The following is a 13,246-nucleotide window of genomic DNA, read 5'->3' as shown; positions in this document are numbered from 1 at the left end:
TTTTTTAAAAACTGAATACCATTGCACAATTTGGGCTCTATTTAACAAAAAACTGGCTCTACCTCTAAATATGGAGCCTAATCCTGATTAATAAAGTTCCTCTTAGAAAATGGTTTTCAGCTTAGGCTTCTTGTATCCCTGTGAACCTACAACTATAACAAGTCATCTTTCCTGTGGCCAGCAAGAATTTAGCTGGAAACTAGTGACATCATCACTGAACACTCAAACACTCGAGGAAGACGTCTGACTGCCAATTAACCAAATGGCTGGGTGATTTCTTCATTTTGCTAGCTGAATGGCAGTAAACCAGCTGCCAATAAAATCTGCACAGACACCTAACTTTGGTTAATGTATTGCACCGAAAGAGAAAGGGCATCACCCCCCCATCTGAACAAAGTCAAATGAAATCCTCTGCAAAAAGAGCCCTTTAAGAAATTATAAATACTAATTTTCTTTACCTTAAGAATTTTACAGTTACCAGCTGTATCCTACAGGGGTTCCTGACTGATTAGCTTAACCAGGTCAGTAGAATACTGACCTTTAAACCGCACTAGATTCATCATATTCAAACTGCACACACTTTCCATATTACCAAACTCTTCCTCCTGAAGGAAAAGTGACACTAACATTTTGGTGAGGTGTAGGCAAAACCAATGACTCAGTAACATTACAACATTAGACGTATAGAATTAGTGGATTCTGATTCTTTGGTGGAACTTCCAGACTGAAGAGTCAATTCTGAAGGCTCATCCTGGGGAAATATCATCTTATCAGGTGTATAGTCATTCCTCTTCAGATCTATGTTCACAATCCCCAACAAAAGAAGTTAAAAAAAAAAAAATTAGAATTTCTTAGAAACAGAGACTCAAGAACATTTTCTAAATCATTTTTGGTCACATTTATTTTTTTGTTATAAATTTATTACAAATTCAGTAGCTACAAAATGTATATACATAAAAATTAAATTCATTCACTCACCAAATAAGTATGCTATGACCATGAGTCAGTAACTCATGTAAGTATGGGAACATAGCAATAAACAAGGCAAACAAGTTTTCTGCTCTCATGGAGCTTATATTCTTGTAGGTGAAGGAAAAACAGGAAAATGACAAAATTACATGTAGTAACAAGTGCTTCAAAGAAAAGTGTGCTAATCAGATGGGAGATGGTATATGTGATATGGGAGATGGCATACAGGAGATGGGAGATGGTATACAGTGATTCTTTTAGGCAGGGCAGGACAAGAAGCCACAGGAGTTTACAGCTGAGTCAAAATCTGAATATTGATTGAGAAATGACACACAGAAGCTTAGGGAGGGTGTTTTAGGCAGAGGGGAGGTAAACTGCAAAGACTGTGAGAAGGAAATGAGAATGTGTGTTTTAAGAGGCAGGAAGACAGTGTGGTTTGCCTATAATGAAAGAGGGGAAGACTAGCAAATGTAGTGGAATAGCAATTAATGGCCAAGGGTCCTCAAACTACTTCCTATGAGCCAAATCTGGCTTGCTGACTATTTTGTAATACTGTGACAACAGTGCTGCCTGTTTTATCGGGATGCAGTCTCACTCATTTGTTTAGACTATTTATGGCTATTTCTGAGCTACAAAGGGTAGTTGTGACCCATATGGCTCACAAAGTATAAAACACTTTGTACCTTGCATTTTACAGAAAAGTTTGTTGACTCCTGACTTATGGGACACAAGTTCTGGTAAGGAGGACAGGTTACAATGAAAATCCACAGGAAAGTAATGAGCAGTCTTTAGGAAGAAACAATCTCATTTGTTTTAAATGAATATTCTGATTATCATGTGAAATCTTGTTAGTGGGGGCAAGTGGGAAGAATCCAAAAAACAAGGTGGCGGCAGTGAAGATAGAAATAGATGAATTCTAAGGAGATTTCATATTAGAGTAGATAGAATTCAATAGATTGGCTCGGAGAGGCAAGAGAAGAGAGCAATTGGCTAGCTTTCAGGTTTTGAGGTCAAACAATGGTGTAAACAAAATGAAAGGGGTGAGCAGGGTTTTGTAGGTAGGGGTGGGAGATGGCAGTCAAAATTTCTGGAAAGGGCATATTACTAAAAGATGCTTTATGGTATACAAATAGAAATGTGGGCAAGTGAATATGGAAATAGGAGCTGAGAATTTACGTCTTCAGATATATTTGGTACTATCAGAATGTAGACTGCAATTGTAGGTATGGAATAAGATGGAGTCACTTTGGAAATTATAAACATGACAGTGTTTGCAGAAATGGAAAACAATGTAGTAATATAAAATTTATAATGTAAACTAACCACAGAACATGCATATAGCCTTACATTTTCATCTTATATCAAACAGCTATATGTTGCTTGGCATTTATGACAGTCCCATAACTCCTCATTAATCTTGTCAGTATTCAAAATATGACTAAGCTCCACTGAGAGCAGGGACTATATCTGTTTAGTTTATTATTCTACTGTCAAACATTTAGTATGATTCCTGGCATCTAGCAGACACAATAAATATGTATTAAATGAATGAACTTGTGCTTTATAAGTAAAGACAGAGACCCATTTACATATAAAGATATGCTTTTGTGTGCCTCTGGACTTCGGAGATAATGTAGTAACCAACTTTGTTAAAACTTTATGTGTTATACTGATTAAGAAAATGTTTACCTGGAAGTTTAAGTTTTCGACAACAAGAATTACAATGATGTTTTGCTCTAAAGTTTTTTATTGCATCTTCTCCTAGATTTGCTGGGCCAAAAACCATATCACAGGACCTGTGAAATTGGTAGTTTAAAAAAAAAAAGATAGTTTATGTGAATGGAAATGTGGAATTTGAGATTATAAAAATGACAAATCTAATTATTAAACTTATTACCTCTTCTCTTCTGCTTTTATCACAGATGGGTCAGTCAAATTTTCACCCACGCCTTTACATATAAAGAAATATTTATATAATTAATACACTGACATTTGCATAATAAAAATCTAAAAAAAGACTTCATAGCACCATCAACCATTACAATATTATTCAAGAGTATAGTATTCTCTCTCTTGTTATTTCCTAACTTGACTAATAACATCAACTTTGCACCATGGAACCTGTGATGTGAATGATAGTTCAAGTGTCAGAGTTGGTAGGTAGGCATGTGAGATCCTGATTATACCAGTTTCTAATAAAACAAGGCTAATGTTGCAAGCACATTATCTCAAGTAAAAGATCTACATAATCTGCCCTTGTTTTACCTTAATTAGATACATAATGGAGTAATTCATCTATTTTAAAAAGTGTTTTGGATTAAAAAAAAAAATCATGCACTAACAAAGGAATATTTTACTGCAAACATTTGGATTCCATAAAGAGTAAGAGTAGGAACATGTTCCTTCACTTCCAGTCCTGTGATAAGTAGGGTTAAATCTTTCTAGTCTCTCTTATATATTTATTCACATAAAGAATACATACTGACACCTGAATGATCATAAATATTTACTCCATTAGAATGAAATCTAATAAAGTGGTTACATTTTCACAATAGGGAAAACCAGAATTAAAACATGATCCTACTTTCTTCTCATCAGTATGGTAAAGATTAAGAACATTCAGTACTGGAGAGATTATGGAGAAACAGGCACTTGCATACAGTTCTGGGTATGAGTTCCTTTATTTAGGAAAAGTAACTTGGCAGTAATATTGAAACTATATAACTCTCTTCTTATAAGGCAACTTAGGAAACTATCTTATGGAAGGAGAAGTAACAGTACATCACTATATCTATTGCATCACTGTATATCACAGGTTGTAGCAAAAAAAAAAAAACCAAAAGCCTAAAAAATAAGGTGACTGCATCAATAGAGAATGTAAATCAAGCTAAATCTCCCCTTACTACAGACTATAATTTATCTATTAAAAGGAGTAACTCAGATTTATCAGTAATGAGCCAGAAGATGTCCCTAATATACTCTTAAGTAGAAAGTGAAAAAACATAAACACACACACACACACACACACACAGAGTCTCCATTTGTGTCTCTATCATCAGAGGTAGAGAAAGAAAGGCAACGCCACTTTGTTTATTATGTTTTCTATATTGTTTAATTTGTTCCTAGTAAATGTCTAAAGTATTTCTATGACAAAAGGGCTCCATGAACGTATTATGCAGAGAGCATCATAATTGCTCTGCTCATTGAAAATAACTGCCATCTGGGCCTCCCTAGTGGCACAAGGGATTAAGTCTCAGCACAAGGGATTAAGTCTCAGCACTATGAAGCAATCTGCAGGCACTGCAGCATGAGGTCAATCCCCTGTCAGGGAGGTGACCCACATGGCACAGCAGACCTCTCCTGTCTGACTCGTTGCTTCATTTCATTTAGTCTACCTGTTCTGTTCCTACTCTGTCTTTGGTGAGTCCTCTCACCCCCCACACCTCTGGTCGACACCCCAGTTCGTGTATGCATAAATAAATAAATCTTAAAAAAAAAAAAGAAAAGAACTTTCATCTTTTAAATTAAAACAGTTTAAACAAAATCTGTTTGGCCTCAGCTCCTATGCATGTTTGAAGATAACTAAATGATACTTATTTAAGAATATATCTTAACTAAGATCCTTTTTACTAAATTGGGTTGGCCTGTCCAATAATAAACATCACAATTTTGGATATACTTATACCATTTAATTTATATGAAAAAATACAAATTTTAAAAACACAAAAATACAAATTTCTGCTTTTCAACAGATCTTTTATGTTTGTATTTATATAGTAAAAGAAGTCTTCAAGTCATAAGTATTCTAAACAATTCTTACATAATTCTGAAATCTGGTCTGTGTTGACATTTGAAATTAAGGCTATTAATAGTGAAAGTATTATCCATTCAGAACTGGTAAATTGCTCAATTTTCTTTCCTTTGGCCTTGCTGTGAGTCTGCATAAATTATTACTATAAGCAAATCTGTACTCTTCCAACCACAATTTCTTTCTTTTTCTTTTTCTTTTTAATTTTTTAAAAATGATTATTTTATTTATTTATTCATACATACATACATACATACATACATACAAGCACTGGGTACAGTTGGAGGCACGGGAGGGTGAGAGAATTCACCAGAGTCAGAGCAGGAAGCAGAACAGGCAGAAGGACCAAAGTACACTGCTGAGGGGAGCAGCGGGCGGCAGGAGAGGTCTGCACGCCATGTGGCAACCCTCCTCCAGTGGCCGGGGAGCAGCCGGGGATTGAACCGGTGCTGCAGAGGCAGTGGGCAGCTTCGCAACCCGGCGCTCAACCGCTGTGCCACTGGAGGCCCAATTTCTTTCTTTTTCTTTACATATGAAGGGTCCGTCTATAGAGATGACAGCCAGTTTTCCTTTCTAGTATATATGTTACTCTTCAAATGCTGAAATCTATTCCCCAGTTCTTGAATCTGGGCTATCCTTATCACTTGGACTTGACCAGTAAAATGCAGAGTAAGGGATCTGGGCCAGTTGTAGGCCTACGCCTAGGAGTTTCTACTTTTTCTCTGGAGGATGTTCTGCCATGTAATTAGTCTAATGTGAAACTCCAAGTCCAAGTTTCTAGTCATGCAAAGAGGATACTTGGTACAGAACTGTGGAATCCAGCTTACAGTGAACAGAGACTTCAATATTTGGCTACAGTCAAACTCTGCTAGCTCATCTGCAGTCATTTGAGTGCTCCAAGAGGAAGCACTGTAGGAAAACCCATTTCCACTATGCTCCATTGAAATTTCTGAACTAAGGAAAATGGCTATTTTAATCCACTAAATTTTTAGGTACTTTAGTTCACAGTAAGAGGTAACATAAGCAACAGGAACAAGAGAGATAAATGTTACTGGTTTTTTTTATTTATTTTTTTAAAGATTTGTTTGTTTGTTTGTTTGTTTATGCATGCATGCAAGCAAGCACTGGGTACAGCCAGAAGCATGGGAGGGTGAGAGAATTCACCAGAGCCAGAGTGGGGAGCAGAGCAGGCAGAAGGACCAAAGTACACTGCTGAGGGGAGCAGCGGGCGGCAGGAGAGGTCTGCGCGCCACGTGGGACCCTCCTCCAGTGGCCGGGGAGCAGCCGGGGATTGAACTGGCGCTGCAGAGGCTGCACGCGGGCAGCTTCGCAACCCAGCGCTCAACCGCTGCGCCACCGGGGAGGACCTAAATGTTACTGTTTTAAAGAAACTATCGTTATACTTCTAAAAGACTAAGGCTGTATCTTAGAGTAGAATGAGATTTCCCCATGTTTCTGCCTATCCATATTACCTAAGTAACAATGAAGATAACCAATTCCCACTATTCACGGTCTTAATGGCTATATGTTATTGACTTGCTTTTTATAGTTTTTACTGTCTAAGATTTTACCTGCCTATAAATTAGTAATTTCTGTATATCATAACACACAAAAATGTGAGAATTTACAGAACATTTTTACTTTAGAAATGCTTCAATAAATTTACCTTGTAAATCAAGTACCAGTAACTCCCCTCTTGTATATTCATAAGTCCAGTGACTAAAGGCTAGCATGATCTCTTCCAGTGTATTAGTTGGAATAATCTCATCACCATTATTATTGTTGTATTTTCTAAATTCTCCAGTCATACATTCTTCCACAGCAAACCACTGACCAGCTGAATGGCAATACAGCAGGAAAACTTCAAGGAACCTTATGAAAAAATAATAATAGTTATTACTAGTAGTTTGTTAGTAAAATTCAAATTGATCTTTAAAATGGCAAATAATTAAATACTCAGTACCAATAATGAAGTCAAGAGAGAATGTTATCCACACAACTAAGACCCCAGAAAAATTTAAACATATACCTTGGAGAATATGGTATGGATTTGGGTTTCATTTGGTTGAAGGCAAATGTGAGCTTTTGTGCTGCTCTCTGCTGTTGAATTTCCTACAGAAAAGAAAAAACAAACCCTTTTCAACATTTGAAACCAAGCTTTTATTTGGTTTATCATACTTCAGGTGTGAAAACAAGAAGCTCAAATTATGTTCCACTGTATGTGTTCATTAGCACTTACTCTGAGACAGAGATGCAGAACTGTATCTTCTTTATAAATACTTGACCATGTGTTAACCACCTCAGGAAGGAAAGATTTGATAATATAAAGATGGCCTGATTTGAGGATATCGTGTTCTGACCAGGTACACTGTACTTTGACAGCTCTTCGTAAACCTCCTCCCATCTCCTCTTTACTTAAAAACTCTATTTTGGCACAAAGCCCTAACTGTGACCAAGACGACATGCTGTTATTCAGTATGGTGGGCGAACTCTCTTCCAAGCGATACACTGTCACAGGCTCACCTGCAACATGAATGCACACATTTAAAGTTAAATTATGACTTTAAAAAATGACAGGTGGTATAAAAATTGACAGCTATATTTGGGTCAGATTAAGTAAGGCATTGAGATGGACTACACTGTAGTTTTAGAAAAGAAATTTAAAAGCAACAAATAATCAGAAATCAAGAATCTACTATTTCTAACTTCATGCATATTCAGCAATGGTACACATTTTTGAAATAGCAAACATTCTGACAGAAGATTAAAACTATTTGTTTCGCAAATTCTCTACTGTCAATTTATCTATACCTTTATTACTAAGCAATGGATCAAGAACTTTTCCAAATTAAGACTATACCTCTGCTTCTGAATATGCCAGTAATAGAGCAAATCAATACTTCTGATGCTACCTGACTTTTGTAGTTGTCAGGCTAAGAATTTATATGAAATTAACACTTCTTAATGCGAGTCCTCTTGTAGTTTTAGTCCGTGTAGTCCATCTCAATGCCTTACTTAATCTGACCCATGTCTGTAATACAACTAAAAATCACATATTAATAATAATAATGAGTTTAATTTCCCTTTTAATTTCTTTACTTTGTAGATTTACCTCTTGGAGGCACTGGTGTGAATGGAATGCTCTGGGATAACCTCATCAAGTTATTTCTTTCCACAGCTGCATAAAAATGAGAGAGAAATAATAAACTTCCTGAAAGTTCAAAATATTACTAAATTTTGTTTTTAATATTACTGACCTGAGTAATAGTAATTTGTATCCATAACTGGCTTAAATGGAGAAGCAAGTCCTAAAATGGCAAATAAACAAATAAGACACTTTTAAATGTACCTTTGCAGCATATCTTTTTGTTCATTCTCATATAAACATTCTAAATTTCCTTCCTATAAGCTCTCCTCACAAAACAGGAAAAAAATTAATAAAATATGTCTATCATGTGCTGTTATTCTTTTTTATTATGCCAGATTAATGCATTCAGACATCTGGAAGGGAAAGCGCACACACTCTCCTTTCACAAACTGCATCCCTTCCATACTTCGCACTCAAAAAGAAAAATCTTTTTTTTATAGATTTATTTATTTACGCATACAAGAACCAGGGTACGGGCCAGAGGTGTGTGTGTGGGGAAAAGGGGGTGAGAGGATTCACCACAGACAGAGTGGGAAACAGAATAGGCAGACAGACCGAAACACACCACTGAGGGGAGCAGCGGGCAAGACAGGAGAGGTCCGTAGTGCCATGTGGGTACCTCCCTGGCCAGGGATTGAACCTGTGCTGCAGTGGCTGCAGATAGCCTCGTAGGTTGCATCTTAACCCCTTGCACCACCAGGAAGGCCCCCAAAATAAAAATATCTTTTGGTCTTGGACTTTTGTGTTCTGGGGCCTGGTGGCAGAATAGAAAATAGACTGAAGGGAGTCCAAACCGGTATATAAAAACCTTTTTGGTAATAACTACATAGAATGTGTCTATGCTATGCCTTAGCAGTCCCACTCCACGCCTATATCCAACTTAAAATAAATATGTATGTTTACCAAACATCATCTACATGAATGCTTTTAGCAGCACTATTCACAAAGGCTATACACTGGAAATCACTGAAATGTTCATCATACAGTAGAATGGATAAATTCAATACATTTACATCACACAAGAAAATGCTGCAGATTATGAGCATGCACAAACGACCACTACACACAGCGATATTGATGAATCTCATAAACAGGTTAGGAGGAAGAAGTCAAACGAAAGAGTACATATTTTATGATTCCATTTATGTATTTCATACATAACCATACACTCATGGGTAGACAAAAGTAATCTACAGTGTTAGTTAGGCATAAGGGCTGTAACAAGAAGAAAACACAAACAGCTGGGATATAGGCAATATTTTAAGACCTGATTGAGGATACATGGGCATGTTTCATTAGTGAGAATGCACTGGAATGGAGGCTTAGCTGTACTTTCCAATATAGTTAAGATCTAACCTAAAGTTATTGACAGGTACTTGAAAATTGCAACTTTAAACAAAATGGCAAAGTGAAACCAGGTCTGTAAATGTTATTTTGTTCAACATAATTTAATGTTGATTAAAAATTCCCAGTCCTGTGCCTCTTTGGTGGCGCAGGGGTTAAAAATCTCAGCACTATCAAACTATTGCCACCCACTGAAGCATGAGTTCAATCTCTGGCCAGGAAGCTGACCCACATGGCACAGGAAACCTCTCCTGTCTTGCCCACTGCTTCCCTCAGCAGTGTATTTCATTAATCTGCCTGTTCTGCTCCCTACTCTGTCTCTGGTGAATCCTTTCACCCCCTGCATCTCTGGCCTACACCCCAGTTCTTGTATGCATAAAAAAAAAATCCTGGTCGTGGCTGATGTTGTTGAAATGATGTTATTTGAGCACCTGTTGAATGCCTGTTGTACACTTCAATAAGAAGTTTTAAAAAAAATGATGAAAATCTGAACCAATTACTGAACATACCATCAGTAAGATGTATGTTGGAAGATAAATTTCAGAGTTATTTGAGAGTCGAATGCAACAGGACTTTGTGAATGCAAGTTAAACACACTCCCTCTCAAGTTTTCCAAGATGACTGATGGAGCACTATTCACTAGGAATCTAAGAAAAGGAACATGCTAACAGATATGACGGAGGTGACAGAAATGAGAGGTCGTCATTTACATGGTGAGTTCATGTACATTAAAAAGAAACTAGCTAAGGAAACAAACTTTAACTACGTTGGCCTTTCAAACATGAAGTCTAAAGTTTCATACACCTGGGATAATGTGGTATTTGCTATAACAGATCCTATGCGATTCTCAATTTTTTACATTAATCCTACTACTTGGACTTACCATTTAATGTTCCTTCTTCAGATGGTCTAAAGAAACAACAAAGATATAAGTTATATCACAATATTAGTTTTGGCTACCATATAAATTTTTAATTTATGAAGTTATTATGATTATTTAATACAGTAATATTGAAGGAATTCTGAAATTCAAACTCCCTTTTAAGTATTTGCCAGTTCCCTTAAGCCAATGCCAAATTCATACATACATATGTATATAACAAGTTATAGCTACAATTTATGCCTATATATAAATATTAGTACAGTGTTGCCAAGCTGAAGGTTCAGTACTAACAGAGTAAAACAGTTCATGAGTTTCTATTTGTGGAGATTTGTCCCAGTACGATAACAATGCCTTGACGTAACTTTGCAGGATTCAGGATTCCAAAGATAGTTTTAACAGAATTGATGGGCAACAAATTGAGAGAATAGAAATAAACATCACTTTGCAAAACTAAACTAACAACAACAAAAAAATTGTCCAAAGTCGATTCCATGTGAATGTTCTATTAATTCCATGAATTCTAATGTAAACTAAAGAGACGGGGATAGTGAAAAGTAAAGTAGAATGAAATAAAACGTGTTAGAAGCTTGTCTCCCATTATATAGCTCTGTGGCCTTTGCTAAGATAAGGTATAGAACCTCTGCAATCTCTTAACAATTCTTACATTCTAACTGACCCCGATGTTTCCAGTTGACTTTTACATTAATAATATAAATATTTCGACTAGCAACATTCCTGTTGGCTGCCAATAAACTCCTTTTTTTCTTAGCATTGCAAAAGTGCCAACCAATTCTACTTTTCTGAGTCCTTCTATGGGTGAGCATTCTGTAAGACAATATTATCTTGTTAAGACAACTGAATTAGCATCAAGTACCTATTCTATATTTAGTCTTTTGTTCTGGTTATTAAGGACACTATTCTCTGATCAGGTATGAATATACACTGGTCTTTCCTGTCATTCAGGAACAGGATACCTAAGAATTTGCACAATTGCACCTGTTTTATTTTCTATATATTCATAACTATTTCTGTTGCACAGAGGAAATGGGGAAAACATAGAATATATAATAATAGAATATATAATAATTTCCCTCAAATTGGTTTCCCTTTTAAAGTAGTTCACATCAGAGAGCAACACTACTATGTTTCCAATACCACATGGGTATCAAAACAAGGTGACTTTTTTCTTAAAAACGAAACTTGCAACATGACTATAGATCTGAGGTATACAGGAAGGGATGGGGTGGGAGAAGGCTCAAAACAGGAGGGAAGAGCACAAGGGACTGTGGTAATGGTTCATGGGGCTATGGTGGTGGGAGAACAACAGGGACTACACCTGAGGGGAGAATCCAAGTACTGTACAAAAATGATGTAAGAAAATAAATTTGGATAAAATTAATAACAAAACAAAACAAAATAAAAAACAAGGTGACCTTTTTTCATAACGGCCTATGGAATTTTAAAGTACTTATTCCCTGACTGGAAACACAGAGATTATCTTTGATTCTTCTTTATTATTTTTAATATCTACTGAAAATTTTTACTTTCTGGGACTCATTACTTGTCAGATAGTCTTTTTTTCCCACTTTCTGATGTGGATTACCAATTTTCTAATGGCTCTCTGTATGCAGGCTTTCTAACACATACTGTGTGTTACTATTCTAATCATTAAAGCCCTTTCCATAAGCAAGTACAAATTTTTTTTGATAGAATTATAGGCAGAGAAGTTAAACAAGTACAAAGCCAGTGTCAAGCAAGTCTCTGAAATTTATTCAAGAGCAAGTTGGAAACAAAGCTAATAAAACAAAACTATATCAATATAAGGATATTTTAATAATGTTGTAATTTACTAAGACTAATTATATATAACTATATAAAATTACAAATTCAAATCCACATTAACTCATAATAAACTACATTAACTCATAATAAACAAGTTCTCCAATTTCTTCAAAGTAGACAGCTGCTAAAATAATCACCAACCATAAAAGTAGTATTAAAAAGAGCAAAACCAAAACAACATTTAATAACTACACTCTACAAGCTAAAGATGAGAAAATGCTTACTCACATATCTCTGTTTGGTGGTCTATCTTGTAACCAATCCTTTAGTCAAAAACAAACATAAAAAAAGGTTAAAAGAAAAATCCCTAGATGAAGCATAACCATTTAACTCTTTGTTTTCTACAGCATATTTTAAGAAGGGCTTAAAAATTATTAAGTCCTTGTCTCATACAACTTAATAAATTGAAGTAAAAATCAGGAGCTGTTCCATTAAGGTGGAATAAAGACGTTCCTGACTGTTATTTCCTATAACATAATTAATCTAAATCTTTAAGGGCTTTTGCTTCTGATACTTTTCTTCTTTTAAAATACACATTTGTTTCTATCACCCTACAACTAATGTGTCCCTTGCCAACAGAAAAACTATAAAGAAAACATTTTAATTATGCAAACTGTGAACAATGTGCACAGGATTTTTATTTTATGATTTTATAACAATGTTTCTAGGTATGAATTTATTTTTCCTCCCCCAACTTGGAACTTATGCTGCCTGAATCTGAATCTTCAGGTATTTCATTAATTCATCAAATTCTAAGCCTTTTATAATCTCTTCAAGTTTTGCCTACTCTCTCAAGACCAATTAATTATATACATTTTCAATGTCTATATTTTTGAATAGGTTTTCCACATAACTATAATTCTATGTTACAGTCAGTTCCAACTGAGTAACTCCCTGTTCAGCTGTGCCTAATCTGTTACTTTAACCACCATTTGAGTAATTTTTATTTCCAGATTTTCAAAAAATTTTATAATCTTTTAACAGTATCTCCTTTTTTTCATTTTAATCTTTGTGTTTAACCACTTTAAACACATCTTGTTACCAACAAGTCTATGTTATTGTGTAAGTTGTTTTTGTGTAAATTGACCCCCAGTTGCTACATAATTTGTCATTTTCATTGGAATTTTATTTGTGGGAAATTTGTGCAATGTAGGTTGAGAATGGATCCTTCCAAAAGGAGAATTTGTTACTGTAAAGCTGTGTTCACTAACCCTCTATGCCACTGAAAAAAATTTTTTAATAACATGATTTT

General features: G+C 35.5%; 1 protein-coding gene across 1 annotated transcript; it reads right to left on the bottom strand.

Moving 5' to 3' along the window:
* Positions 1-499: 499 nt before the first annotated feature.
* Positions 500-12,263, bottom strand: LOC119235028 (transient receptor potential cation channel subfamily M member 7-like; the record flags this gene model as incomplete). Its single annotated transcript, XM_037498068.1, has 10 exons — positions 500-798; positions 2,659-2,765; positions 2,867-2,918; positions 6,444-6,649; positions 6,807-6,889; positions 7,017-7,300; positions 7,890-7,955; positions 8,035-8,085; positions 10,153-10,178; positions 12,223-12,263. Coding segments are annotated over 10 exons (1,047 nt in total), but the record flags the coding sequence as incomplete, so codon positions are not given.
* Between the last annotated feature and the right edge of the window lie 983 nt (positions 12,264-13,246).

Source organism: Talpa occidentalis, unplaced genomic scaffold, assembly GCF_014898055.3.
Source record: "Talpa occidentalis isolate TD23 unplaced genomic scaffold, MPIMG_talOcc4v2.1 talOcc4.805, whole genome shotgun sequence".
Classification (NCBI taxonomy): Eukaryota; Metazoa; Chordata; class Mammalia; order Eulipotyphla; family Talpidae; genus Talpa; species Talpa occidentalis.
Note: the sequence above shows the minus strand (reverse complement) of the source record. Positions and strands in the feature narration are given on the sequence as shown.